The sequence below is a fragment of the Parastagonospora nodorum genome (genome assembly GCF_000146915.1).
Source record: "Parastagonospora nodorum SN15 chromosome Unknown scaffold_11, whole genome shotgun sequence".
Classification (NCBI taxonomy): Eukaryota; Fungi; Ascomycota; class Dothideomycetes; order Pleosporales; family Phaeosphaeriaceae; genus Parastagonospora; species Parastagonospora nodorum.
In genome coordinates this window covers 105469-131888 of record NW_001884559.1, presented here as the reverse complement: position 1 = coordinate 131888, position 26420 = coordinate 105469, and the positions used below count along the sequence as shown (strand labels likewise).

The following is a 26420-nucleotide window of genomic DNA, read 5'->3' as shown; positions in this document are numbered from 1 at the left end:
TTTTTATTCTTTTGGATATGTGAACCCCTGAGTAATAGAAAAAACGTGGACTCTATCAATCCACAGTCCCCCATTGCGCCCCCTCAATTGCCGGCCGATCCAACCTCAACCGCGCATGCAACTTGGCACTCTCATCCGCCTGCCGCACCACCTCCGCCTGCCTCTTGACATTCCTCTCATACACCTCCTCCTTTTCCTTGAGCAACCTCCGCTCCACGCCCGCGCGGTGCTCCAGCTCGGCTTTCCTGTTCTCAATCGCGCGGCTCTCCACGCCCGCATCGCGCTCCTTCATAGCAAGTCGCCGCACGCTTGCATCGTGCTCCTGTTCCATGATCAGGTTGTGCCACGCAACCTTCTCGCCGCGCTTCATGCGTTCTGCATCGTGGACGCGGCGCAGCGCGGCGTCGTGGGTTGCTTGCTCGAGGGCCTGGGCGTGGTCGTGCGCGGCGGATTGGGTCGACAGGGCGAGGTCTTGGGCTTCCTTCTTCCTACGCATGGCGTCACGGTGGGACGTTTCTTCTAGAGTGCGGATGTGTTCGTGGCGCTCTTTTTCGTGTCGGATGGCGAGGTCGTGTTCTTTTTGGAGGTCGACGAGGCGCTGGATGGAGGGCGGAATTCCTGTTGCGGAGGGAGGCTGCAGGGCGGTTTCCGAGTAGAAGCGAGGGATGCAGGCTTTGTCGCGAAGGAGGTCGATGAGATCTTGCTTGATTTGGGCGCGGCTGGGGGAGGGGATGAGGTCGACGTAGCTGAGGGGGGAGTACCAGAGGCCGTTGGGGTCGCGGTACATGTGCTTGTCGTCGTTGATATTTTCCCATATTTCGGTTTCAAGGAGTGCCTCTAGGATGTCTACGGCACTGTATGCGTTGTCGAGAGCGAGTATGATTGCGGCCTTGTCGTTGCGGACTTTGAAGAGCGGGTCTGCGCCATTGTCGAGGAATAGTCTGATCAGTTGTCGTAGTTTTGATCTTTGACTTGCAACAGTTACATGACCGTTCAGACAAAGTTCACTTAAGGCAGTTCTGCCTTGGTGAAGACGCGATGGGAAGTTCGGACTGTGTCCATGCTTCACCAAGATCACAACGACGTCAAGCCGCAAACACCTCGCTGCTTCATGAAGACTGCCATCATTCTTGAGCGCATGAGGAGCTAGTGCTTCCACAGTAAAGATGTTCGAGCCACCACTAGCGTAGAATAGCGCTGAGCGGTTAAACTTGTCCCGCACAGAGGCGTCCGCCCCCGCATCCAGTAGGCCTTGGACGATGTCACTCCGCCCGTTCCGAGCAGCTAGTGAAATGGGCGAGATTTCTGAAGTGGACGAGAGACTAGTCGTAGAAGCCCCGGCTTTTACAAGTGCCGTGATGACCGAACCCGAGATGCGCTTCTGTTCTTGGTTCAGCGCCCACAGAAGCGCAGACACCGTCTCCTCGCCCACTGTGGCGTCTACAATGTCTCGGGCGGAAACGTCGGGATTGCAGCCATGATCGAGAAGGACTTTGACTAGTGCCTCGCATCGTGGATAGGACTGCATAGCCATGATCAGAACAGGCAGTTTGGAACTGACAGAAGAATCCCTTTCGAGGTCTTCAGATGAGCACCCGTGTGCAAAACATGACTTGACTGCGATCACAAGCGACTCTTCTTGCATTTTAGAACGAATTAACGCTGGAACAACAACACCAAAAGTAGGTTTATGAAGCATAAGCTTTTCGAAGACAGTATGATCATGCTTTTGAGCGGCAAAAACAAAGCATGCACCGTCCGCTACGTTGACGTTGGCATGGTGTTGAAGTAGCAAGTCCACCAGTGATTCGAGCTCACTGTCATACAATGGCTTCGATAGGGCAACACGCAAGGCCGAATCGACTGCTGACTGCTCTACTCGGAGAGGCAGTAGCATGTGTGCCAATCTGCGTGTATCGCCATCACTTTCGCCTCCTGGCGGGGGGTTGGTGAACAGACTTCGGAACGCTTTCGTTGCACTAGATTGAGACGGCCGATGCCTCCCACTGAGAAGGAGTTCCGTTAGCGATGTGTTTCTTGCTGCTACTGTAATTGTCAAAGCTTCGCCATCATTGTGACTCACAGAAGCGCCCTTTTCCACGAGCATTTTAGTACTCGTGGTATTTTGATTGACAACGGCGTGTCGAGACTCGGCTGCGAGCGCTTCGTCGAGTGTCTCCTGGCCCACTCCCATCTTCAGTAGGACATCAAGTATAGGCGTCTTCCGTGCGGGATCTTCCAGTGCAATGGTATATTCGAAGGCCGAGCTTAGAAGTCTGATGTTGCGCTGTGATGAGCTGCTTGATGATATCGATGTTCTCGGGCCCACCACTGATAGCAATATGTAAAGCTTGCAATGCTGACTTCTCATCAATGCCATAGGCCAGCAACAGGTCTATGATATCTGCCGTGCGGCCATGTCTGTTGCCATTCGAGTCAAAGGCTAGAGCGAGGGCTGCTGAGGCTGAGGTTGACGTGGGCTTCGAATTACACAGCAAGCGCAGCAGAGATAAGTCGACCTGTAACACAGCCAGCTGCAACACTTTCCCATTATCGTGATTGACATCAGCCCCCCGTCGGACGAGCTCGGTGATCAAAGCTGGGTCCCTTGTCGGCGATGTGTCCGCAACTGCGTCTACCAGAGCCTGGTCGACTTCAGGGCCTCGTGCACCATGCTCGAGCAACAGTCGCGACGTTGCAAATCGCTCAGTTGCCGTGTGACCAGTTCGTAGTAGCGTGAAGGCCTTTGATAGAATCTCTGGTGATGGACGTGTGTTGAGGAGCATTTGCAAACTCTTCTTGTCTTTTCTTGCTACAGCAGTGAGCAGAGGACTTCGGTCGCTTGCTGCTACAGGTGCACCGGCACTTAGCAAGAACTCCATCAAAGGAGTATCACCATCCTCGACTGCTCGCGTAAGCCAGTATTCGAGCGATGGCCCTGTTGCACCCTTGTGTATGAGCGAGCGGATAACATGAAGTCGTTCCGAAGCTAACGTGTTTGTGGATAATTCAGCTAGGGCAGCAGAAGCCTGTTGCGGCGAGATAGGAGTCTTAAGGATAGCATCCATCAATGTCCAATTCGAGTTGGAGACGGCCAGCCTTAGGCATTCAGCGTCCTTCGCCGCTGTCGGCACTCCGTAGCTCAGCATCATCAGAACACCATCCGTATCATTCTTCCTTGTCCTGCAGACTAGAAGGTCGGCTAAGCCGATGCTATTGGGGTGCAGTCCACAGCAGAGGAGGACCTGAAGAAATTGAAGCTGTGCCTCGCAGGTCGGGAGTCGCATCGTGGTATCGAGCAGGCGCTGCAAGGTCGACTGAGTCAAGGGGATTGAACCTGACACAAGCGCAAGAGTCAATCTGTAGTCTTGCTTGCCGATGGCCATATTGAGGGCACTGCAAGAGTCGAAATTTGGGTCAGCCCCATAAGCTATCAGGAGCGACACAATTGGTTCAGAGTTTTGTTGAACTGCAGCGGGCAGGCACGATGATATGATCTTGCTTTGTAGCGCTTTCGGTGCTCGCAGCAATGTCCGAACATAGTTCTGGTCGTTGGTGCGCACAGCGTTCGCCAGCGCAGTGGGGAACTTGTTCAGGTCACCACCATGTCGCAGTAGTTCTTGGATGCATTCTTGGTCGTTTGAGGCAAGAGCTGCCTTCAGGCCCTCATCCAACGTAGTCTGGTCGGCCCCAGAACCAGCAAGCAAACTGACACATGTTGGTCTGCGAAGGGAAGCTGCTTGCTGTAACACGGTGCTCCTCCGGCGCAGGCTGCTATTGGCCTGGTTGCTCTGTCTCCGTTTCTTCTCGGGTGTTTCGATGAAGTTCACGTTGGCTCCAAGACTGAGAAAGGCTTGGGTGAGGCCGGGGTTCATGGTGGGTTCCCGGAGGACTGCAGACAGCGCTTGGTCCAATTCTTCCTGGGTAAACTGTGGAGCATCTTGTGATTCCTTCTTATCTTTTGAGCTCCTGAAGATTCGTTTCAAAACATCCTTGTGCTCTGGGTTCTTCGCCCGTCGGTTCAGCAAAAGGGTCCGTGCTTCTGCGAGGTCGTCTTCGCTGGCTGTGACGGCCGACTCAGTCGGGGCTGGGAGACATGGCTGTCGGATGATGTCCCGCGTGACACCAGCCTTGCGGATGAGCTCTTCCAGACTGACTTTGTGCTCCATGGTGGCTGTCAGAGTGAAGGAGAAGCATGTCGGTGGAAGAGCTGGCGTTCCCCACAGTGTTAAGGGAATCCGGGGCGTGCGCAACGCGTGGTTCTGGAGGCGGAGAAGGGCCACTAGCCCAAAGCATCTGGACCAGAGTTGGACGACACACGTCACAGCTCCTTCTCTCCGGAAGACGGATGACGGACGACGCGGCCCTCCGAGACCTTTGACATCAACGGCAGAGCTCGACTTACTGAGGCAAATAATTCGAATACTGTTCGCGACATGTCACTGCCAGTCCCGTGATGCGGGCTGAAACTCGCATCCCCCATCTGTGCCCGTACCCTGCTCCTCGCACAGACAGCCAACACGTCCTCTAACCATTGCGCACGGCTGCCAGACTCTGCCGGGTGAACGATAACTCGGCCAGGATACTTCAGGCACATGCAGCCAGCGGGCTCTGGACGCGTCCACTAATGCATGCTGCGTCCTGATGGATGAAAGCTCTGTTACGTTCGCGTTTGAGGTGCTGCCGAGATGCATGCGAGCAAGTAGCCGAGATGTTGCGCCTCCTTCAGTAACGCCGCAAAAGCATCTCCTGCGGCGTCCTGCCTGCGCCGCAATAGTGCCTAAGGCTCACTGAGGCGGTTGATGCGATTGTTTCATCGCGCTTACATTCAAGCGTAGATTCTCGCGGGTCCCGTTCATGGCGTTTCAGTGCGCGCATCAGTTTCTGCAGGTACAGCCGTTTATCGTTTCATACGCGAGACCCTGGAGTCCTTCCACATCTGGAAGCCTCACACAAGAACGAATTTCACTTACCGCGCGAGTCAATCTTGGAAGCATGTAGTGTTGGGTATACCGCGCGTGTATGTCTTTGGTCCCTCCACCTCGAATCAGCACCGTGTAACATAAACTGCCTCCAAGTATCGCCGTCAGCTGTCAGCTGTCAGCTGTCGCAGTCACCAAGATTGCAGTTGCGATTCAAGAGACAGATGATGTCGCATGACTCTCTGCTCTCTCTGCCCTGCAAGATCCCATAGGATTGGTACCAGGAGATCTTCCTACCTCAACATGGATAATGTGGGACAATAGCGCCCGTGCAACCCTGCGAGAACGGTCGCTAGCACGTCTCACCAGCGATGTTTATCCCAAAGGTTTCAACCGAAAAACCACCGTTCACTGAACACACTCTAGATGACACACTTGCAGCACCCAAGCTATCAGTCACATCCTTCAACACGGGAACTACTGTTGTCAGTTGTGGGCAGTCTTGGGAGCAAACGGCTGTACTACCTTGCGAAACCGATACTCGCTTGTTTGAGATGTCCATGGATGCATCCTTCGCCGTTGGTAGGCCTGTCTATTTCCATATGCATGGCGAGAACGGTTGCATGCTCAGCACCCGGCGACTAAGTATATATGGTGGCGCCCACTTCACCTCAACCAGACCCATCCACAGCAGCTCTTCCAGTGTTTCCTACTCTCAGCCTTTGGGTTTTTGCATTTGCATCTTTCATTCTTCATTCGCTTCTTGAGCTCTGGTAGCTCTTCGTTCGTTCACTCACCTTCACTCTCACCTGTACTGTGTACAGCACTAGTATTTATTTCGCTCTTTGAAAAAATATTCGACTGCCAAACTTAATACTCAACTATAACCCTCGACCCTCAGCCGAAAATCTACCCACACAGAACTCAGCCAGTATGCGCGCCTCCACCATCCTTGCGGCCTTTGCACTCGCTCCCTCAGTCCTCTCCATGCCGTCTCACTTGTACCGCCGCTGCGACAACGAGACTGGTACGGAGAATGGCACCGCTGAGCCTCCAGTCCCTGCACTCCCTGTATGCAACCTCGCAGGCCTCAAGCAGCCAGACAGCGTCCTCCAGCCCCCTACCGCCGACATGAAGCTCATGATGGTTGCTCTCGGCGAAGGCACTCAGAACTACACCTGTGGCGCCAACCTAACCGCACCACCCTCTGCTATCGGCGCCGTCGCCACTCTCTTCGACGCCTCCTGCGACCTGGTCAACTCGCCACCCATCAGTACCCAGCAGCTGGGCAGCATCGAAGAAGACGCCAAGTCCATCGGCGCGCACTTCTTCGTCGACAACACCACCCCCGACTTCGACATCCTCGGCCTCGGCAACACGCGCGCAAAGAAGACGGAGGAGTGCGCCGCCCCCAACCCCACCGGCGATGTCAAGTGGCTGCGTCTGACCGCCCAAGCCGACGGTTCGACCTCCGCCGTCAAGGAAATCTACCGCCTCAACACCGTCGGCGGCCTTGCGCCCAAGTCTTGCGAGGGCAAGGCTGTCGGCGACATCGTCACCGTCGAGTACCAGGCTCAGTACTGGATCTACGCGTAAGTCGATCTCAGGTTAGTCGAGCTCGGAATTCGTGTGTGTTGTGTTTGAACAAAATGGCTAATACATGGATTCAGGTCGCCACAGAACCAGACGATGAACAAGCCCAAATCGCCCAGCGCACCTCAGCAACAACAAGTTAGCGCATCTGCGCGACTCGTGCCCGCCGGTTCAATAGTCCTGTCTGCTCTGGTTTCTCTGTGCGTGTACATACACGGCTTTTGAGTGTACATATGCTGCGAGTTGGATGATGCGCCCAGAGTGAGTGGTGTGCATCTGATGGCTATGCGGTCCCCCCTTTCTCTTCTTCCCCCATATTCCCCTGTTGCCTTCTTTTCTTTATATGTACTTGTAACTTTTACTTTAGTGGGATGATTTCTTTATGCGACTGAGACGGTTCCGTTCCGTAGAGGACGGATGAAAAAAATGGTTGAGTAGTTAGATGCCTGATGGTATGCAATGATACAATGGTATTATGACCGACCACTACTGTGCTGGAATTAATTCAATTATGAACGTCTCACGTGCTGAATGGAGAGTTCAATAAACGATTAGCATTATATGTACAACGAGCTACGAAAAGTCTGACAGACAAGTGATCAGTGACATGTCGCACGATAAACACAATACATGTCCTCCCCCATCTCCTCTGCACACTCTTCTCCAGCAACCCCCCATCCCTCTTACCCACCTCACGCCGCCCCCTCCCCCAAACAATAATAACTTCTCACCCCATCATCCCACTGCCTCCCCAACACCTTTAAATCTTTATACCCCGGCCACCCCACGCTAAACGCATCACTCCCATCGCTCAACACGCGGTCGCAAAATGCATTCCTATTGCCGTGTTAACATCATCTCCTCCTTCCTCTAGAATACTTCCTCCTAAAGCAAGCAAGCAGGTATACGTACGTAAAGAAGGTGCACTCAAAACCCTTATCGGGCCCGACAGACGACGCTGTGCCGTCGAGTTGGACGCAGGCGGAGGGCGCGGAGGAGGCGGGTGAGAGGTGGTGTGTGCATGCGCCAGTGAAGTTTGCAAGGGTACAGATGTAGACCTGAGTTTCTTAGTGGGAGGGGATGATGAAGGTTAGGAGGAGGGACTTACACCGGCAGTGGGAGCTGGGAGGCTAGCTATCGATGTTGGTGTTGGTGTTGGTGTTGGTGTTGAGAGGGCTAGGGTTGATGTGACGGCGATGGCGGATGTGCTGGTTGAGATGGTGAGGAGGGTTGATGATACGGCGATGGCGGATGTGTTGGTGATTTCCTGGGTACATGTGTACGTTGGGTAAGGGGCGGCATGGGCCAATTGGAGAAGGAAGAGGAGGAGGGTGAAGAAGTGCATGGTAGGTTAAATGTACTTGGAAAGGTATATTGAATATCAGTAGTATATTTTCAGGGCCTGTAATCGACCGTGCAAAAATTGATGCATGCGAACTGTTGCCCCAAGCTTACTCTTTATATGTCCCATGGTGTTTGCGCGATGCTCCTATCTCAAGCATAGATGGAAGGGATTGCCCAGTTGGTCCTGGGTATATTGCGTTGTGAGGCGCGTAGCAACAACACGGGATGTTCGGCTCAAAGTGCGGATGGTTGGGTTGCAGGTAGCACAATCGCAACGGCCGCCTGCAGCACAAGACCTTGCCGCGTGTAGGGTTCGCGCGCTGACAGGTGTCGTGTGTCCGGCGTCACTGAACATTCGTTACTTCTGTGTTGCTCTGTTCACATGCATCACAACCTCAGTCGTATCGTTGAGTTCGAGACTTGCTCCTGAATTGCTCGGGATGGATTAAATTGTGATCTGTGGATAAAATCCGTCCAATCGCCAACTTCACTAGGAGCCCTGCGCTTCTGAATTGGGTCTGTTTGTTGTTGGTCACACTCGATTGCGGCGCGGTATCAATCTAGTTTGGTCGATATGCGAGGTGCTGATGATGTGACGGGATGGTACCGATTAGGATAGTCCCTTGCTGGGAGCTTGGTCTATCAGAACACGAAAGTTGGTGTAAGGTACATAGAGACGCGAGGGTATCATGCGTACGCGAGGAAACCAAATAAACAAATAGAAAAGCTCTAATTGTCGGGACAACGTCTATCTCTATTGGACCAGCTACTGTTATGATGCTTGCTTTGCAGGTGCATCTGCTTCGGGTTCGTAGGATGTTTCTCCAAGTATGGAGGGGCCAGATGAGGCGGGCGCAGTTGGAGCAGCAGTGGCTGGTCCTCGGGCTGCTGCTGCGTGCAGTCTCTGGTCGAGCGCTTTCAGTGCCAAAGCTCGCCTCCTCTCTGCCTCAGCGCGTGTGGCTCCTCCCCTGCCCCCACGGCTGTTCGGATTCATGATGCTCGGAAGTCCTCCCTCGGCACGAGCGCTTGCTTGCTCGTTGCCCGCATCGATGTCCTGCTCAGAGAAGGGCGTGCACACTCCAAGCGCTACAATGGCGTTGAAGACTCCATCTGTGACGGCTGCAAGTGGGGTATAGATGGGCTCCGGGAAGAAGTGCGCGAATGCAAAGGTATCTGAGGCGTCTCCTCTAGTCACAGATCCGTCTCCCGTAGCGGAGGAGACGAGCGATGGGCTGATGCGGAAGAAGCGGAGGTAGACCCAGGCGGTCATGAAGCCAAAGTATGCGAGGAACATGGCGGTTTCGGTGCCCAGGACGATGCCGGATATCGTGTTGGCGAGGAGGAATATGGCGGGGAAGTGCTTCACGCGCATGCGCACAAGGCCTTTTGCGATTGCAACGGTGTGTTCAGGCACGAGCTGCTTGAAGGAGACGAGGAAGCCGGCCTGGATGGCAATGCCGCCGGAAATGGTGGTGTGGCTGTGACGTGTCAGTACCTCATCTCTCTAGCAGACATGTCTACGTACAGTGCAGCGCCCGAACCCGAGATCAGGTAGCCCAGCATATAGAGGAGGAAGCTCAGAATGTTCGGGATCATAGCCACGAACATGATGAACTTGGTGAACTCCTGCGAGCCCCATGCGCGCTCCAGATAGCGTCCGCCATAGAATATTGTGAGGCCCGTGGTGATGAGGCCGAGGAGATTCTGCTCGACTACGGTTGCGAGGGCGAATACCCAGGGATATATGACCGATCTGCCTGGCACGATGGTGAGGTAGGGCACGCCATTGCCGACGCCTATGAGCGTCTTCTCCGACTTTTCTACCCAGTCCGCGTTTGGCCTCAGCGCAAAGTTGAGCAGTGTGAAGACGACCAGGCCGCCGAGCAGGCTCCGCGTCAGCGGGGGGAGATTTATGCGAGCCATGGCACAGGCGGTTTCGTGGAAAATGCGGGAGTGCCAGGGGGAAGTGCGCGGTGCGCGGCGCTGATGTCTCTGCGGGAGGGTGGCCTTGTGCTGGTCGCGAATCGCAGTCGCTCGGCTTCGGTGCGTCGAGCTGGTGGAGCTTCAGCTGCTTGCGGAGTGAAGGCAGCCAAGCGCAGACGTCATGTGATTGGCCGTGGGTCTCTGCACCTCGACCGTCGATCGCCGGATCCTGGCGTTCTTGACTCCAGGCCAGAGCCAAAGCCGCAGCCTTGACAGTCTCCTTCGACCTCCAGCTCCCCGACGACGTGCAGACACGCGCCGAATCCTCGAACCCGCACCTTCGTACATCGCATTGCATCACCGGCCCTCTCTGATTATGTCATGTCGTTGCTCAGCAGCAATGTGGTGAACTATCTCGGTACCTTTCCCCACAGCCGCACACGCATCCACCATGCGCCATGCCACGCTTCTCTAACCCTGCGCGCAGTTTGGCGATACCTCCAGGAAGCCGGCTTCGGCAACGCCGCCCTGCAGCTGTCACGATGCTGGATCCGCGACCCCGAAACTCTGCCTTTTGCGCGGAACGTGGAACCGCACACGCTCATCCGGATCCTCCAGGATGGCATGTGCTTTGACGATCTGCAGGCAGAGGCGACAAATGTGCGTCTACATACATCTTCATTGGCGCGCGCGTTGACTGGTATAGACTGAGCCGCGATACCGATTCGGTCCAAACCATGGACAGCCATACTCGGCGCGCAACGGCGCACATCTGACCCTCGACAAGGGCATTCCCGCCCACGAGCTGGCGTCCGAGGCCAACGGCGCCGTGCAAGAACCGCCGCCCAAGAAGGGCGTGAAGCGCAAGAAGGCCAAGCAGCCCAATGGCATCGAGCAGCGGCCAGAGCCCGAGACCAACGGCGAGGCAATGGAGGTTGAGCAGAATGGCGTCAATCACGCGACAAACAGCGTTCGCGCCGAGTCTGAAGCGCCAATCTCAGAAGCCGAGTCGCCAACAGTTGCTGACATCCCTATTTCGACCCTCAGCATTGGCCAGGACGCCGAGATCCAGACAGAAGTTGTCGCCGACCTCGCGCAAGGAACCATCTTCATCCCCCAATCTAAAGAGCTCGCCAAGGTTGTTCAACACACGTCATGGGGACCCCCCGGTGCGCCAGTCCTACTTGCAGCTGGCAAATCAGTGCTTCAGATACATTTCGTGACCAAAGATGCCGTGCATGAGAGCAGTTCGCCTGTCAGAACAGGGGATGTATTCTTACCCGTCGACAACTTCGCCATCACGGCCTTGTGCTGGCAATCGCCCGCCGAAATTACCGTGTCCGCGCGCGAAGAGTGTTCGAACGAAATAGGCGAAAAGATGCTGGTCGACAAGCTTATTAAGCTCATTGATGGCGGCTCAAACTCACACGTCATATCGTCTACTGCTGGCCTGGTCAACACTCTGCGCTGGAATCCCGACAAAGAGCTATTGCTATCCATCTCAACCGACGGTGAAAAGGGCTCCATCAAAGTGTGGAAGAATGACAGCGACTCGATACCTACCTGGACAGAGTTCACCGATACGGTCATTTTCGACGCGCTGTGGATAAGCGAAACAGCATTCGTCGTCTGTGGCATCGAGCTCTTCAAAATATACGAGGTTGGCGACACATTGACCACCCAACGCACTCTCGACACACATGTGACATGGGAAAATGTCAAGTTCGACCCCTCGTCAGGAATTGTAGCTGCTCTTGGTGTCGATGGGCAGGCAACCTACCTTGGCATCCTACACCCCAACGACTCGATCAACCTACAGACGCATGACTACCCCGATCAATATCCCACCGATCTTGATTTCCGCGTGCGTACCACGGCAAACACCCTCACGAATGGATCTTCCGTCCCATCCACCCTTCTAGCGACCTGCTCTATGTCAGGCGCCGTCCGCATATGGGATGCCAACGAACCATTCAAATCTGTCAAACGGATGCCCACAACCGATGACACGCAGGCACTCAAAATTGCCTTTTCTCCCAATGGCTCCTTGCTAGCAGCTGCTGGGCCAGATGCAGTTACTGTGTGGGACGTTGAACGGAGGGATGTACCCGTAGCTTGCTGGCGCGCCAAAGACTGGACCGCTGATAAGTGGGATCCCAGTGTTAATGGCGAGTTTAGTCTTGGGTGGGACCCTGATAGCTCCAGGTTGTCGATTGCTCTCGGAAATCAGGTGCGTAGCTCGATCTTCAAGACTTTTTCAAAACTAACAAGACGCAGATCGCTGTCATCACCATCGCTAGGTAGTGCGTAGCTCAATGGAGCAAAGTTCCCATTGCATTAGAGAAGCTCACTGCGCGGCGCAAAAAAAAATCGAAAGCCTAAAGCGCAAAACATCAAGACACGCAAATTGAGCAGTGGCGTACTAGATCCACACTCCGCGGGCGCGAGCTTGCAAGGCACGTGAGGCGGGGCGCATGTGGAGGTCTGGGGCCGCCGTTCGTTGGGTTGTGGAGTGCAGCCACTCTTGATAGGCCCGATGCTTGCTCTTCTTCCGCAGGTAGACCCGGTCTCGCGCACAGCCGGTACAAGTCATCGACGTTCCGCCTCCCGAACGCCAAAGCTTCGGCAATTGTTATGGCATCGTCGACCCTTCCAAAGAGAGGGGTCGAACGCCTATCGCCATCACCTGCAACGGGCCTTATAAACCGCGATGCCACCGCGCTGTTAGGCTCGCTCTGTAACTCTTCTTTTAGTCTTTGTCATACGATACCCAGGTGTACAATTAGGATCAGAAAAGCGCATCAAGGAATTGGAATCAGTTGTTTGCATTTTTGGATCATAGATCATCCACCCGTTGTTCCCCTGCATAATGTCTGCGATTCCTAATCTGCCCACCGATACGCCAGGGTACCACGCTAATGGCATCACAAATGGTACCGCGAAAACACCATTCAAGATAAGCGATGCCCCCGTGGAGAATCAACGACGACTCAAAGTCATCGTAATCGGTGCAGGCTATTCAGGGATCTATTGTGGTATCCGGATCCCTGAAAGACTACGAAATGTTGAGCTGGTACTATATGAGAAGAACGCAGGGGTAGGCGGGACATGGTATGAAAACAGGTAAGGCACAAAAGCAGAATGACCATACCTTTGACGAAAAGATGGACTTGGGCTGACCACTCACTAGATATCTCGGTTGTGCTTGTGACGTTCCTTGTTAGTAGCACAATCACTGTATGCTGCTTCTCCGGCTGACAACTAGGACCAGCCCACTCTTACCAGTATTCGTTTGAACCAAATCCGAACTGGTCCTCGCTTTATGCTCCGGCGGCTGAAATTCAAGCCTATCTGGAAGGTGTCGCGAAGAAGTTTTCGGCTGACAGGTTCATCAAATTACAGCATGAGATCAAGGAGTGCTCGTGGGACGAGAAGGCGGCGAAATGGAACGTCAAAGTGCAGAATCTCTCGACTGGAGAAACGATCACCGATCAGTCTGATGTCCTGATCAGTGCCCGAGGAAACCTTAATACTCCTTCTTGGCCAGAAATCGAGGGTTTCGGGTCGTTCAAGGGAGAGGTGATGCATTCTGCGAAATGGAATGAGGGGTACGCGGCGCACAATGCCATATCTTTGACGAAACCTCGACTAACGACAGCACAGCTATGACTTCAAGAATAAGCGCATTGGCGTCATCGGTTCCGGCTCCAGCTCTATACAGATTGTGCCTTCTTTACAACGCATCACCGGAACTCATATCAGTACCTTTGTTCGCAGCAAAACCTGGATATCCCCTCCATTCGGCGAGCAAATCTTCGAGAGCTACGGGTTGAAAGGTTCAGCGATTCCTGAAGAGCTTCGCAAGCGTCTCCTCAGCGATCCAGAATTCTACCAGCAATTCCGGCTGTCCGTCGAGGAAGATGGAAATGGTATCCACGCCGTGACGATGAAGGGCACCGAGCTCCAAAAGGGTGCGAAAGACCTGTTCTATGAACATATGAAGAAGCGACTCGCAAGCAAGCCAGAAATCTTTGAAGCCCTAGTCCCATCCTTCTCACCTGGATGTCGACGCCTTACGCCCGGACCAGGCTATCTAGAATCCCTGACCCAGCCAAACGTCTCCTTCATCACATCCCCCATAACCCGCATCTCCCCAACATCAATCCACACCGCCGACGGCCAAACCCACACCATCGAAGCACTCATCTGCGCAACGGGTTTCAAATCCTCTGCACCCCCGCCCTTTCCCTTAATCGGCCTCAACGGCCTGCCCCTAACCGAAAAATGGGCCCACCGCGCCACAACCTACCTCTCGCATAGCATCTCCAGCTTCCCCAATCTCTTCACCATGCTCGGTCCCAACGCGGCCATTGGCTCAGGGTCGCTGACTAAGATGATTGAAACCGTGGGTGACTACATCATTAAGTGCGTGCGTAAGATACAAAAAGAAAACATCGCTGCCATGGTTGTGAAAAAGGCGCGTGAAGAGGATTTCACGGCGTATGTTGATGCGTATTTCCAGGGCACGGTGTTTGCGGACGAGTGCAGGAGCTGGTATAAGAATAAGGGAACGGGCGAGGTGGTTGGGTTGTGGCCGGGGTCCACGCTGCATTGTATTGAAGCGATGCGTAGTCCGAGGTGGGAGGATTATGACTATGTGTATGTTGGGGAGAGGGAGGGCGGTAGGGAAAGAGTGAATCAATTGGCTTGGTTGGGGAATGGATGGAGTGTGAATCAGCGCGAGGAGAGGGATTTGGCGTGGTATTTGTATCCCGAGTTTGTGGATAGGCCGGTGGCGCCGAGGCCGGAGGAGAATGGGAGTTTGAACATCAGGGCATTTTCGCATTAATAGAAGAACGGTGTTGCGAGATATATTCATTTTGAAAGGTCCTGTGCTTGCGAAAGAGTAAAGCTAATGTGTTTGTGATATATGCTAAGCTTGAACCCTATAAGCCCTGATGAGGCAAATCCTCTCAAACCCTTTGATATTCTGACATTGCGCTATGAGATGTTTAGAAGTGTGCTCTTAAAACATGGTCCATCTTGAAGTTGTCTTCCCCACAATACGAATGCTCTTCGGTCCGCGATCACAAGCAAATCCGGGGGAATCCCACGCTAACCCCCACGAATCTCGCAAGACCGAGGTCCATTCACATGTCGCGCGAGCTTCACCAGCATCCCGTCTCACATCAACGTTCGCATTTGAGCCTCATGTGAAAACGTGCCGCGATCTACATTAGCTTCGCAAGCTCACAAACACCCACCATCTTCCCACACGCCGCGACACAGAGCCTCACGACCGCGTCCCTTGCTCAATGACGCCCTCGCGCATACCTCCACGATAGCCATGGCCGTCTTATCCAAGCCCTACCTGCGGCAGCAGCTGTCCAGCGCAAACGTCAAATCAATCATCAACGACCTGACATCGCTCTACCTGTCCAACCGAACCCGCATTTCCCGCGCCGTCTACCTCACCCTCTTCGTCGCGCTCATAAACCGCGTGCGCAACGCCATCGCCGAGCAAAAAGCCGCTGCATCACGACGCTCTGCAAAGGCCACGTCGCCGGGCGAGAAAGATGCAAGCAAGCGCAAGAAAGTCGAGATCAACCGCGAGTTCTTCAAGAGCTTGATTCGGCTGCTGAGGATATGCATTCCGGGGTGGAAGAGCAAGGAGCTCAGGTTAATTATTAGTCATAGTGTGTTTTTGATACTCAGGACGATGATCAGCTTGTATGTGGCGGAGTTGGATGGGAGGTTGGTGAGTAGTCTTGTTAGGGGACGGGGGAGGGAGTTCTTGGTGGGGTTGGGGTGGTGGATGTGCGTGGCGGTGCCAGCGACGTTTACGAATTCGATGGTGAGTTTGAATCTATTTGCGCTGAAGATGAAGAGAAGGCCATGTGCTGACGAACGTAGCTGTCCTACCACCAGTGCAAACTGTCACTGCAGTATCGAACACGATTGACGAACTACATCCACAACAAATACCTCAGTCAGATGACATTCTACACTCTATCTGCGCTCGACGATCGCATAAAGAACGCGGACCAGCTCATTACTGTCGATATTGCCAAGTTCTCGAACTCACTCGCGGAATTGTACTCGAATCTCGCAAAACCTATACTCGATATCATCATATACAACTACAGCCTCTCAAGGAGTGTTGGCGGCGAAGGTCTCTTCTTCATGTCACTGCTCGTTCAGATATCAGCAAACGTCATGCGTGCTCTTACACCTCCGTTCGGAAAATACGTTGCGGATGAAGCTAGACTGGAGGGCGAGTTCAGATTCCAGCATTCAAGGCTGATCGACTACAGCGAAGAAGTGGCACTGTATGGTGGACACGAGGCGGAGAAAGACACACTGGACAAGGGATACTTCACCCTCATCAAACACGTCAACCGCATATTACGGAGAAGATTCTACCACGGTATCATGGAGGACTTTGTGATTAAATACTTCTGGGGTGCATTAGGACTGCTCCTTTGCAGTGTACCCGTGTTCTTCAAAGTGCCCGGTGCAGGCCAAGGAAGCATGGGAGATCGAACTGAAAGTGCGTATATCCCTCTCCCATCCAAGTCTCCCACTAACAACACTACACAGACTTCATCACCAACCGTCGCATGCTACTCATGTCCTCGGACGCCTTCGGTCGCATCATGTTCTCCTACAAAGAAATCACCGAGCTTGCCGGCTACACTTCGCGCGTCTCCACCCTCCTCGACGTCATCGCCGACATCCAAGCCGGACACTTTGAAAAAGCACTCGTATCCTCCGCATCGACCGACGAAAACGCTGCCGTGCTCGCCGGCCGCGGGACCGTGACTGAGGGCGAAGATATCGAGTTCACCGACGTCCCCATCGTATCTCCCAACGGCGACGTGCTGGTTCGCAAACTCTCCTTCGCCGTCCGCCCCGGCGACCACTTACTCATCGTCGGGCCTAACGGGTGCGGGAAATCATCGTTATTCCGTATCCTCGGCGGTCTGTGGCCGGTGTATGGCGGACATGTGCGAAAACCGCCGTTCGAAGACATATTTTACATTCCCCAGCGCCCATACTTGTCCCGGGGTAGTCTGCGCCAGCAAATCATCTACCCGGATAGCTTGTACGAGATGCGCGATAAGAACGTTTCAGACGCGGATTTACTATCCATCCTCGCGACGCTGGAGATTGAGGGTATCGTCGACCGCCCGGGCGGCTGGGATGCGGAGCAGGAGTGGACGGATGTGCTCTCTGGCGGTCTGCAGCAACGAGTTGCCATGGCGAGGCTTTTCTACCATCGCCCGCGGTATGCCATCTTAGATGAATGCACGTCTAGCGTTACGCTTGAGGTCGAGAGGATCATGTACGAGGAGGCGAAGCGTTTGGGCATTACGCTCATGACGGTGTCGCATAGGCGCAGTTTGTGGAAGTACCATACGAGGATATTGCAGTTCGATGGCCAGGGAGGACATTATTTCGGTCGACTCGATGCGGAAAGGCGGGCGGTGTTGGAAGAGTAAGTTTCTCTTTTATGATTTGATTGAGGTGTGCGAGCTAACTGTTGTGTAGTGAGAAGGAAGACATCGAGCTGCAGCTTCGTGCGGTGCCGGATATTGAGGAGAGGATCAGGGAGTTGACGAGTGGTTGAGCGGGGTCATTTGAGGAATGATGTGGAGGGCTGTTGTTGGACGGGATGTAAGATTATACATGTAGCGCTGAAAGAATAAGAAGCGCATGTTGTGCAATATATGGTATGGCAATGACAGCCAACTACCTTGTGGATGCGTGTCTTGTGGATCTTTAGCTGTGACAGTGGCTCTTGCTTGGTCCTGTGGACAGCTGAAGACAACATGGAGTGGCCTGCATGGTGTCGAATAAGATATGAGCAACAACTTTGGAAAGCAATCAGGGTGTAATAAGTAGCAGCCCGTCACGCAGCCTGAAGCTATACACAGCACGAAGGTAGCATCCTGTTCACTTTCCGTCCGGTTGATGACCCGCGGTATATGTATGCGAGTCCATCAAGTGCTGCATTGAGTTAGCCCAGCTGAAACTTGTATCATTTGCTAATCGATCTAGTTGCACTAGATTATCACATGAGGCAATTCGCATTGGTAACTGTTTGCATGGCGCCGCACAGTTGACAATTTCGGGGCAAAAGAGGCTGTGCGGCGAGTTCAAGTGGCGGGGGCGAGTCGACGTTGCCTAGCAACAATGGCGACGCGAACCAGAGTTGCGCGATGTACGCAGTGATGTACGCAGATATCGCGTAGTTTTTTTGGTACGTGAGGCGCTATCAGCCCTTAGCGGCGGATCTAACCGTCCTGGCCAATGAGCGACGGAGCTTTGGTGTGGCCAGCCCTCAGCGCGCTACCGCAGCCCTTATCGCCGATAACGCCCCGACGCGACCGAACCATCGCCGCGCTAGCGCGGGTAGCGCGACGGGTCCGTTAAGAGACGTTCTTTCCCTCTCTTCCTCTCTCTCTACTACACACCACGTCCGATGCTGCCTCCGCAACACAACACCATTGTACTTGCATCCAGACGCTGTTACCACTTTACCATTGCACTGCTACTACTGCTCTGCACTTTTACCGCTTTTTCTGAAGCAACCGCACTCTCCACCCCCTCACGCCTGCAGCACGCGACGCGTCTGCAACTCCCAGTACTTCTACCACAACTTCCTCTACGCATGTCGGCAGCTTCCACCATTTCACGACTTCGAGCCCCGACTGGCAAGTAGGACTTCGCCATGTCGTCACTCAAGATCGGTCAGACGGTCGAGACTTCCACGAACCAGACCGGCATCATCAAGTACATTGGCACCATTCACGTCGCTGAAGGCGATTGGCTTGGACTGGAGCTCCCAACGCCGACAGGCAAGAATGATGGATCCGTACGCGGGGAGCGTTACTTCACGTGTTCCCCAGGACACGGTCTATTCATAAGAGAGGCCAACATAGTACGCATCATTTCTCAGCCTGCGGCGAAGCCGACTCCGAAGCCGAAAGCGCCTGTGGTACCGAAGGCGCGCCCGTCCAGTGTTGTCGCCCCGAAGCCTACACCAAGGGCATCGATTGCTGCAACGAAGCGGCAATCAATTGCCACTACAACTGCTCCTCCCCCCGTACGCGCGCCAGTGCGCAAGCCCAGCATTGCTGGGTCTTCAACGGCATCGTCTACTATTCAGGATGCACGACATCGGTCAAATGCTACAGCATCCTCCGCGTCTACTACGTCCAAAGCCAGCAGAGACACGAATGTCGAGACACTCAACACCAAGATTCGACATCTCGAGAAACAACATGGAGATGACCAGGATCGGATCAAAGATCTCGCGCAGGCAGCAGATGAACGCGACCGGTACAAAGCTATCATCGAAAAGCTTCAAAGCAAATATCAAACACTGCATCTGGACTCGGCAGAGCTCAAAACTCAACTCCAACAACTCCAGTCGGACAACGACAGCCTCGCCAAGAAACAAGAGGAGCACGAGGCCGATTGGGAGATAGCACTCCTCGACAAAGAAATGGCAGAAGAGCGTGCTGAGCAGGCGGAATCAGAGCTGGAAGCCGTCCGCGCGAAGCTGGAGGAACGAGACATGGAAATCGAGATCATGCGCGAGGAAGCAGCCATGTTCACCACAGAACTGTCAGAAGAAGACAAGGAAGCGGCTGGATGGTATCGCCTCCAGCACGAGAACGACCGCCTGCGACAAGCCTTGATCACGTTGAAGGAGATGACCGAGGAGAAAGAGCGAGACAACAAAGCACGTTTCGCAGAACTTGAGATGGATCTGGCGTCACTGGACGCGATTCGCCAAGAACATACCGAACTGCAAGACAGAGTCCACAAGGATGAGGGGATCATTGAGCATCTGCGCGCCCAAGTCGACGCCAGCGCAGAGTGGGAGGACCTTTCCAACGAACTCACGGATAAAATCCATGATTTGGAGGAGAAGGCCAAGAGACAGGAAGCCACTATCCGCGAGCTGGAAAGTGAGGCAGAGCTGAACAATGAGCTTCTGGTCGTGCACATGGACGAAGAGGAAGACCTCCATGCCGAGCTCGAAGCTAAGGATTTCGAGATCGCCGAGCACATTCACAGACTTGAGCTCCAAGAAGTTGCCATCGCCGATAACCAGCTTCTTGTCTCGAAGTTCAGAGATCTGGTCTACAATCTACAGAGCAGATTGGCCGACGCAGAGTCGTCGCGGACCATGACGGAGGCTCAGATCAGGGACACTACTGGACGCATCGACGAGGTCATGGATCTCAATCGACACTTAAGGGCGTCCAACCGCCAAGCCACGTTCAAAGAAGTCCAGCTTGGGCTTTATCGACTAGACGCTGAAGTCGCATCAAAGCGACTTGCCATTTCGACAGAGGCCCAATCGGCTGAATTCCTAAAGAGTCTCCCGGTCCAGACTTATTTCACGGCAATCAGTGTTGGTGCCAAGGCTTCACTCACATCGTCCTTGTTGTTGACAGCCGACCGCGAAATGAGCTTCAATGGAGGCCTTGAGGAAGCTATGGCAAGGCTATCTTGTGTGGAAGCTGTTCAATGCCTCGCTTTGCTCCAAACAGGCAGCAAGCGCTTGTATTCCGCGATGGAAACATGTGACCTTGCTGACTTCGCCGCCTTTGGTCCAATCGACCAGGAGCTACGTGTCGTAGAGAAGACCCTCGACCACACCCACGAGGCTCTTGTAAACGACGAGATCAACTTCACCGACATGGCCAACAGCTTAGCACAATCCCTGAAGATTCAGGATGCGGTCCTTGTCGACCAGCAAAACATTTTGGCAATGATGCCCGAGGATGAGTCCACGGCCCACATCCAGAGGATCGTTGCTCGTTTAGACTACCTTGGTAGTAACTTCGCCGTCATCACCACAATGATGTCGTTCCTTGCCAGCAACGCCACTGAGCTGCTGGTGAAAACTGCGGCTCAAGACATCAACCCCGATGACGTTACTGCTGCGGCACAGCGGGTTCTAGAGCTGTTCGCCGGTCCATCAGTGATTTGCAACAAGGCGGTTGCTGCCGGTCAAAAGTTGCTGCGCACAGTGGACGCATTGCGTAGTGATTCACTATATCCTCATATCTTCAAAGGTTCCGAGGACATCATGGAGCAAGAGGCCTATTTGGCGAAGCTCGCGCGCGACGCTGCTCAATGGGGCCGCAACACGTTGAGCATTATCAACGCCTCCTTCCAGCCAGAGCCGTCGCCGTCTTGGTCGGAGCTTAAGATAGAGGACATGTTCGCTTTCTATTGGAGTCCAGAGCTGCTGCGCCTTGACACCACCGCCCAACGGCTGGACGCCTGGACAGAAGAGGCATCTTTGTTGTTGAACACCAGCGAGATTGTCCACGGTCCGACACCCTGGGCCCAAAAGGCAAAAGAGATGGAGGCTGCACGAAAGAAGAACTCAGAGGCCTCTGTGCTGCTCGAGAAGCTCAAGGTCGAGCACAAAGCCACTCTGCTGAGCCTTCATGAGCGAGAGCAGGTAATTGAGACTAAGAGTCTCGAGATCGAGCATCTCGACGCGAAATATCGGGATGCCAGCAACAAAGTCACAGATGCGCAGCATCTGAGAGAAAAGCTCATCAAAACTGAGCAGGAGATGACAGATCTTCGAACCAAGATCACCGATCAGCATAGTCAGATCGAGGCCCTTGAGCAAAACATTGCCAGGTCGGATCGCTCTGAACACGCGATCAATCTGCCAGACGCTACAAAGATGGTGACAGAACCTGTCGAACAGCCTTCCGCCTCGCGCACTATACCAGCTCAAGTCAATTGCCTGTTGTCGGCTCTTCAAACCGAAAATCACTGGCTACGTCGACGTGAACATACCGACATGTTTGATCGCAATCTGAAGCACGTATTTGGGAAGATGCGCCACGCCCAGCAGAAGACGTACGCCCAAACCATTGATCGTGCATTGACGGATGTCCTGCTTGAGATGGAAGAATCCGATGATGACTCCAGTCTCCACGAAGACGCCGAGGACCATGCCGCTGCGCAGTCGTTAATCTCGCGACCTAAGATGTTGCCAATGGGTGTTGGGCCTGTTCAGACAGCTTGGCAGACTTCCAATGGAACACCAGAACAGTATTACGCCTTTCTAGAGTCAAACGTGGTTGGGCCAATGGGGTTTAGACTTTGCACTATCCCTAAGGGGGATGAGGACATGTTAGAGCTATGGGACGATGGCGCTTCGTCGGTTTTTGAGAGTCTGAGTGGCGAAATGGGCATTTGAAGCGGTTTGGTATGAGTTTTTGGCTTTTTGTATGGCGTTTTAGCGTCTTCTCGCACGATACCCCCTCGTTTTGTAGTAGTAGTTTGATATTGTTATCATGAGAAATGAATTATCCAGAAGCATTTCGCATAATCGAGATTCCTGAAGGTGAAATGATGTTATGTTTTTGAATATGAGTTATGAAGTGTAGGCTCATGTTCGCATACATAAAGGGCGACTGATAGCGACCGGCGATGTTCTGGTATCATTCCTCTCTTGCTACTGCCATGTCCTTTCCTTCATTGCGTTGCTAGGATACCTTAGTTTCTTGTTTGTAATGTTATGCAGCGAGAACACCTCTTTCTATTCCGCCTCTCACATACAATCTTCACGCAGTGCAGCAGTTGACTACCACGCCCAACTCCTCTGTATGATGCAACCTCATTACCTCACCTGTCTGGCCAATACATATTTTCACCTCACGAACACCATGGCCACTCGCCATCGCGAACATTTCTACTGCAGGTGTCACTGTTCCTCTTCTCACGACCTGTAAGCTGACCCCACATTCTTTACCAATATACACACGCTTACAAGATACTCAGGCCAAACTATCGTATAGTTATCGCTACCCGACTATCTTTCCATCAGTTCTCTTCGCTATTTTTCGACTATTTTTCGACATCCCGACCCCGACAGGCAAGAACGACGGATCAGTCCGCGGCGAGCGGTATTTTACCTGTCCGCGAGGACATGAGCTGTCTATCAGAGAGAACAATATAACACGTGTTCTCTCGCAGCCAGCCACGCGATCAAGCGCAGCAAAGGCTGCTGCACCAGCCGCAACGACAAAAACGACAAAATCATGTCCTTCAAGCGTGATCACCACGACGTCTACAATACAGACTTCCGTTGTTGCAAAGCGGCAACCGATCGCAACCTCCTCATCCCCTTAGCCCATCTGCGCTCCTATCTGTAAGGCCAGCATTGCCGGATCTTCAACGGCCTCAACTACAGTCCACAATATAAAACTCAAGCCTACGCAAGCAGCGTCTTATAGTAGCCCTATGCGTCTGGCTAAATTGAGCTTACCTAAATATCCTTTCGACTATTCTTCGTATTCTTCGACCATCTTCGGCGGCATGGGCTAAAAGTCCAGGATGCACAACAAAGACTTGCACCAGCGGCCGCTCGATCCAATGCTGCTGCATCTTCTGCGTCAGCTGCATCAAAAGCCAGCAGAGACACTGCCAGCATTGAGACATTGAACACGAAGATCTAACATCTCGAGAAGCATCACGGGGAGGACTAATATTGCGTCAAAGATCTTGGGCAGGCAGCAGCCTTTCGACGTTTCTCAACTTAGTTTACAAGCGGAGCATCGCAGGATCCCCGTCGAGCTTGACACTTGTCCACGCTCGGCGCCCCTTAGATAGACTTGAGCTTCGCTCCCTTTACAACAAATCAGACTGTACATACACTTCATTGACCTTGATGCTCCCGTGTTTGACATTAACCTACTACTCTTTCGAACAAGAGCGCAAAAGCCTTCATTCAGCCTTTCTAAATACAACGTGATGCGGTTTATTCTACTGATGTGTACAAAGTTGCGCCTCAGAATCACAAGCAACGTTATCTCAGTGCTTCTTTGCATCCTTCTCTTTCCTCTTCTCTTCGACTAACGCATCCAGCCTCCACTTAGAGGAAATACCTTCCACGAAGCAACTCGCTGTCCAGGCCCACCACACCCAATCTAGTGGTGTCAGGCCGTGCTTCTTCCTCAACCTGCGCCCCATGATTCCAGCCTCGAATGTATGGACAGGGATCATGATGATGAACACAACCCACCAACCGACTAGCGCATTGAGTTTCGCAAACGCTGGGATGCGGTAGAAAAGCGTGTCATAGAGAGGTGAGCCAGGCTGCCAGATCCACTGATGCGGAAGAAGAAGATAGCATAGAAGACATTGAGAGAAGTTCAAGAAATGGCCAAGTTTCGCAGTTGGCGGTACATATCTGTCGATGGTAATGTCGCTGCGATCTAGTATCTGCAAAGCTTGTTTGTCGAGCTGCACTACCCGTTCTCGCGCCTCGCGAAGCGATTCCATCGGAGGGTCGAACGCGATGGTGTGGTGCTGGCCGTTGCACACGAATTTCATCTCATTGAGGCTGATATCCGTCATTTGCGCATTGCGAGTTTGAAACACCGATTTGTTGCTGTAGGCCTCGAGGTATCGACGGATCTGACATGGCTCATTAGAGGGCGCACTAATGGTTGTCACTGACGTCTCACTGAGTCCTGGTGATCGGCGTTCATGTGCTTGATGATGCGCTGACGAGCAGCATCTTCCTGAGCGTCTGGCTTCGACATGCTGCCCCTGACTGAACGTGTTGGTTCTTCTTCGTGTTGACCTGCACGTCGGTTTGATGCACGCTGTGGGAAGTGCTGTCGTCACATGGCGTTCTCTAGCTCGGAGGTACGGAGAAACGTCCTCCGCAACTTATTTCCAGCTCGGTCGGTGTTAGCCCAACGTCAGTTAGCACAACGCCTCTTGGATGTCAAAAAACGTTCGGTTCACTTGAGTTTTGCATCACTCTTCTCTGCATCGGAAAGTTGAGAATCGGGCCTCGAAAGCGAGCGATGCGAATCGCACCGATGAGGAAAAGTGGCGGCCCCAGAATCTGCATCGACAACTCAGCCGACCTGTCATCCCGGTCAGTGGAATCGCCACCGAATGCGCGTTGCAGTCGGTCCCGAAACGGCCATGTCAACCCTAGCCGGCGCACATACTGGGGGCCATTTTAAGTACGACGGCACGCGATGCGCGCTCCAATGGCGGATGTCGGGATGAATGCTGGAAGGCGGGCGGCAAAGTGGGAACGTCCACGCAAGCATAAGCCTTGATAAACATCCCAGCCTTCCCATCCTGCACACGAAACAACTCCTGCAAGGTTCGCGACAGGTTTTAGCGACGGGTTGAGATCATGGCTTGGTGGGTCCCCAGACGAGGTGCCACTGTTGCGTCAGGCTGCATGACGGGTGGCTCGTCTGTGCAAGGGTTACAAGCACCTCTGCATCTTCAAACCGGTTCCTGTCGCAATGTCGCTTGCCTTTTAACAATATACACCGTCTTGATTCTCTTCAGCAGTTTCCAAGCATCTTGAGCGCATTGCATTTTTGCACCTACAGCCATCATCCTCCCACACAACTAAACATCAATCACCATGGCCGACACGGTAGAGGAGACCAAGAACTCCGTTTCTGGAGAGGGACAAGCCGATGCCAATGCTTCTCTTGGAGCAAAGGGCAACGCGGAATCATCGAGTAAGAAAACCGAAAAGAAGACGCCGAAGAAGTTGGGTGGAAAAAAGCCTCAACAGCAGCCCACTCCTGAAGCCACTCCTGCCCCCGATAGCGAAGGTGAAGGAGAGGCTGAGCAAGCGGACGCAGGGCGCAAGCAAACCACGACCGGCGATGCCGATGACTCGGAACCCGAGCCCCAACAACAAAAGTCCAAATCGCAATCAAGGCGCAGGCAATCTCGCGGCCGTGGTCGACGAGGCGGTGAATCCGATGCCGAGTCTGGTGCGCGATCTGATGTTTCCGCATCTGGAGGCCGTCGCAACCGCCAACGCCAGAAGAAGGGCGGAAAGGGAGGAGGTCCCCTTGACGACATCACAGAGAACGTTCCTGGAGGCGAGCTAGTCGGTGGTGCTGGCGACATGGTCCAGAACACCGCTGGTAACGCTGTAAACCAAGTCGGCGACACCGCCGGAAAAGCACTTGGCGGTTTGACTGGCGGTGGTGGCGGTGAGGAGGAGGGCGGAAAGGATGGAGGTGAACAGCTTCGTCTGCGACTTGAACTCAACCTTGACATTGAGATTCAATTGAAGGCGAAGATTCACGGCGACTTGACGCTAGGATTGCTGTAAGTCTCTCAAGCCGAAATTTTGACACCCGTACTGACGCGTTGCAGCAATTAAGCGTTTCACGATTTACCACGAACGGCTTTGTCTAACATGCGTGCGCGAAGCATTTTTTGTCCTTTAGTATTCAGGATGGCGTTCACGAGGGATTCTACATAGTGTAATCACATCTGCTGCAAATATCAAATGCGTAGAACTTCTTTGCATTCTATCAACTATAGCTGTCGTGCCCCCTTCTCCATGTTCACCTTCTTTTCCATTTTCTGCGCAGTCGAGCAACCTCCTTACTCAAGAAGTGCCAAGGACAATGCTCATTAGCCGTCTGCTTTGAGTAGTGATAATTGCTACGAATATAGATTGCATGAACAGCCCTATGCATCATAACCATGACATGTTTTCTTTCATCCCGTATCCTCTTTTTTAAATGCCATTATTCAGTTCGCATACGTACCACAAAGTGAGGCCGTTGATCTAGGATCTGCCAA

The 26420-nt window shown here is 53.4% G+C and overlaps 11 protein-coding genes across 11 annotated transcripts; 7 read left to right on the top strand and 4 right to left on the bottom strand.

Moving 5' to 3' along the window:
* Positions 1 to 55: 55 nt before the first annotated feature.
* SNOG_07331 (hypothetical protein) lies at positions 56 to 4169 on the bottom strand (the record flags this gene model as incomplete). Its single annotated transcript, XM_001797618.1, has 4 exons — positions 56 to 918; positions 1054 to 1870; positions 2084 to 2235; positions 2273 to 4169. 4 exons carry the CDS (start codon positions 4167 to 4169, stop codon positions 56 to 58), a joined length of 3729 nt encoding a protein of 1242 aa, XP_001797670.1.
* A 1686-nt stretch (positions 4170 to 5855) lies between these two features.
* Positions 5856 to 6518, top strand: SNOG_07330 (hypothetical protein; the record flags this gene model as incomplete). The annotated part of the gene is made up of 1 exon (XM_001797617.1): positions 5856 to 6518. One exon carries the CDS (start codon positions 5856 to 5858, stop codon positions 6516 to 6518), a length of 663 nt encoding a protein of 220 aa, XP_001797669.1.
* Positions 6519 to 7207: 689 nt separating this feature from the next.
* On the bottom strand, positions 7208 to 7860 carry SNOG_07329 (hypothetical protein; the record flags this gene model as incomplete). The annotated part of the gene is made up of 3 exons (XM_001797616.1): positions 7208 to 7352; positions 7428 to 7573; positions 7624 to 7860. 3 exons carry the CDS (start codon positions 7858 to 7860, stop codon positions 7208 to 7210), a joined length of 528 nt encoding a protein of 175 aa, XP_001797668.1.
* Positions 7861 to 8631: 771 nt separating this feature from the next.
* On the bottom strand, positions 8632 to 9782 carry SNOG_07328 (hypothetical protein; the record flags this gene model as incomplete). The annotated part of the gene is made up of 2 exons (XM_001797615.1): positions 8632 to 9337; positions 9385 to 9782. 2 exons carry the CDS (start codon positions 9780 to 9782, stop codon positions 8632 to 8634), a joined length of 1104 nt encoding a protein of 367 aa, XP_001797667.1.
* Positions 9783 to 10163: 381 nt separating this feature from the next.
* On the top strand, positions 10164 to 12086 carry SNOG_07327 (hypothetical protein; the record flags this gene model as incomplete). Its single annotated transcript, XM_001797614.1, has 3 exons — positions 10164 to 10442; positions 10489 to 12012; positions 12060 to 12086. The coding sequence occupies 3 exons, from the start codon at positions 10164 to 10166 to the stop codon at positions 12084 to 12086; spliced, it is 1830 nt and encodes a 609-aa protein (XP_001797666.1).
* Positions 12087 to 12651: 565 nt separating this feature from the next.
* SNOG_07326 (hypothetical protein) lies at positions 12652 to 14631 on the top strand (the record flags this gene model as incomplete). The annotated part of the gene is made up of 3 exons (XM_001797613.1): positions 12652 to 12879; positions 13068 to 13390; positions 13446 to 14631. 3 exons carry the CDS (start codon positions 12652 to 12654, stop codon positions 14629 to 14631), a joined length of 1737 nt encoding a protein of 578 aa, XP_001797665.1.
* Positions 14632 to 15129: 498 nt separating this feature from the next.
* SNOG_07325 (hypothetical protein) lies at positions 15130 to 17412 on the top strand (the record flags this gene model as incomplete). Its single annotated transcript, XM_001797612.1, has 4 exons — positions 15130 to 15540; positions 15729 to 16332; positions 16383 to 17280; positions 17334 to 17412. 4 exons carry the CDS (start codon positions 15130 to 15132, stop codon positions 17410 to 17412), a joined length of 1992 nt encoding a protein of 663 aa, XP_001797664.1.
* Positions 17413 to 18516: 1104 nt separating this feature from the next.
* On the top strand, positions 18517 to 22029 carry SNOG_07324 (hypothetical protein; the record flags this gene model as incomplete). The annotated part of the gene is made up of 2 exons (XM_001797611.1): positions 18517 to 18660; positions 18745 to 22029. 2 exons carry the CDS (start codon positions 18517 to 18519, stop codon positions 22027 to 22029), a joined length of 3429 nt encoding a protein of 1142 aa, XP_001797663.1.
* A 469-nt stretch (positions 22030 to 22498) lies between these two features.
* SNOG_07323 (hypothetical protein) lies at positions 22499 to 22964 on the top strand (the record flags this gene model as incomplete). The annotated part of the gene is made up of 2 exons (XM_001797610.1): positions 22499 to 22560; positions 22631 to 22964. 2 exons carry the CDS (start codon positions 22499 to 22501, stop codon positions 22962 to 22964), a joined length of 396 nt encoding a protein of 131 aa, XP_001797662.1.
* Positions 22965 to 23645: 681 nt separating this feature from the next.
* Positions 23646 to 24379, bottom strand: SNOG_07322 (hypothetical protein; the record flags this gene model as incomplete). The annotated part of the gene is made up of 2 exons (XM_001797609.1): positions 23646 to 24251; positions 24302 to 24379. The coding sequence occupies 2 exons, from the start codon at positions 24377 to 24379 to the stop codon at positions 23646 to 23648; spliced, it is 684 nt and encodes a 227-aa protein (XP_001797661.1).
* Positions 24380 to 25233: 854 nt separating this feature from the next.
* Positions 25234 to 26134, top strand: SNOG_07321 (hypothetical protein; the record flags this gene model as incomplete). Its single annotated transcript, XM_001797608.1, has 2 exons — positions 25234 to 25937; positions 25986 to 26134. The coding sequence occupies 2 exons, from the start codon at positions 25234 to 25236 to the stop codon at positions 25990 to 25992; spliced, it is 711 nt and encodes a 236-aa protein (XP_001797660.1). The 3' UTR covers positions 25993 to 26134.
* Between the last annotated feature and the right edge of the window lie 286 nt (positions 26135 to 26420).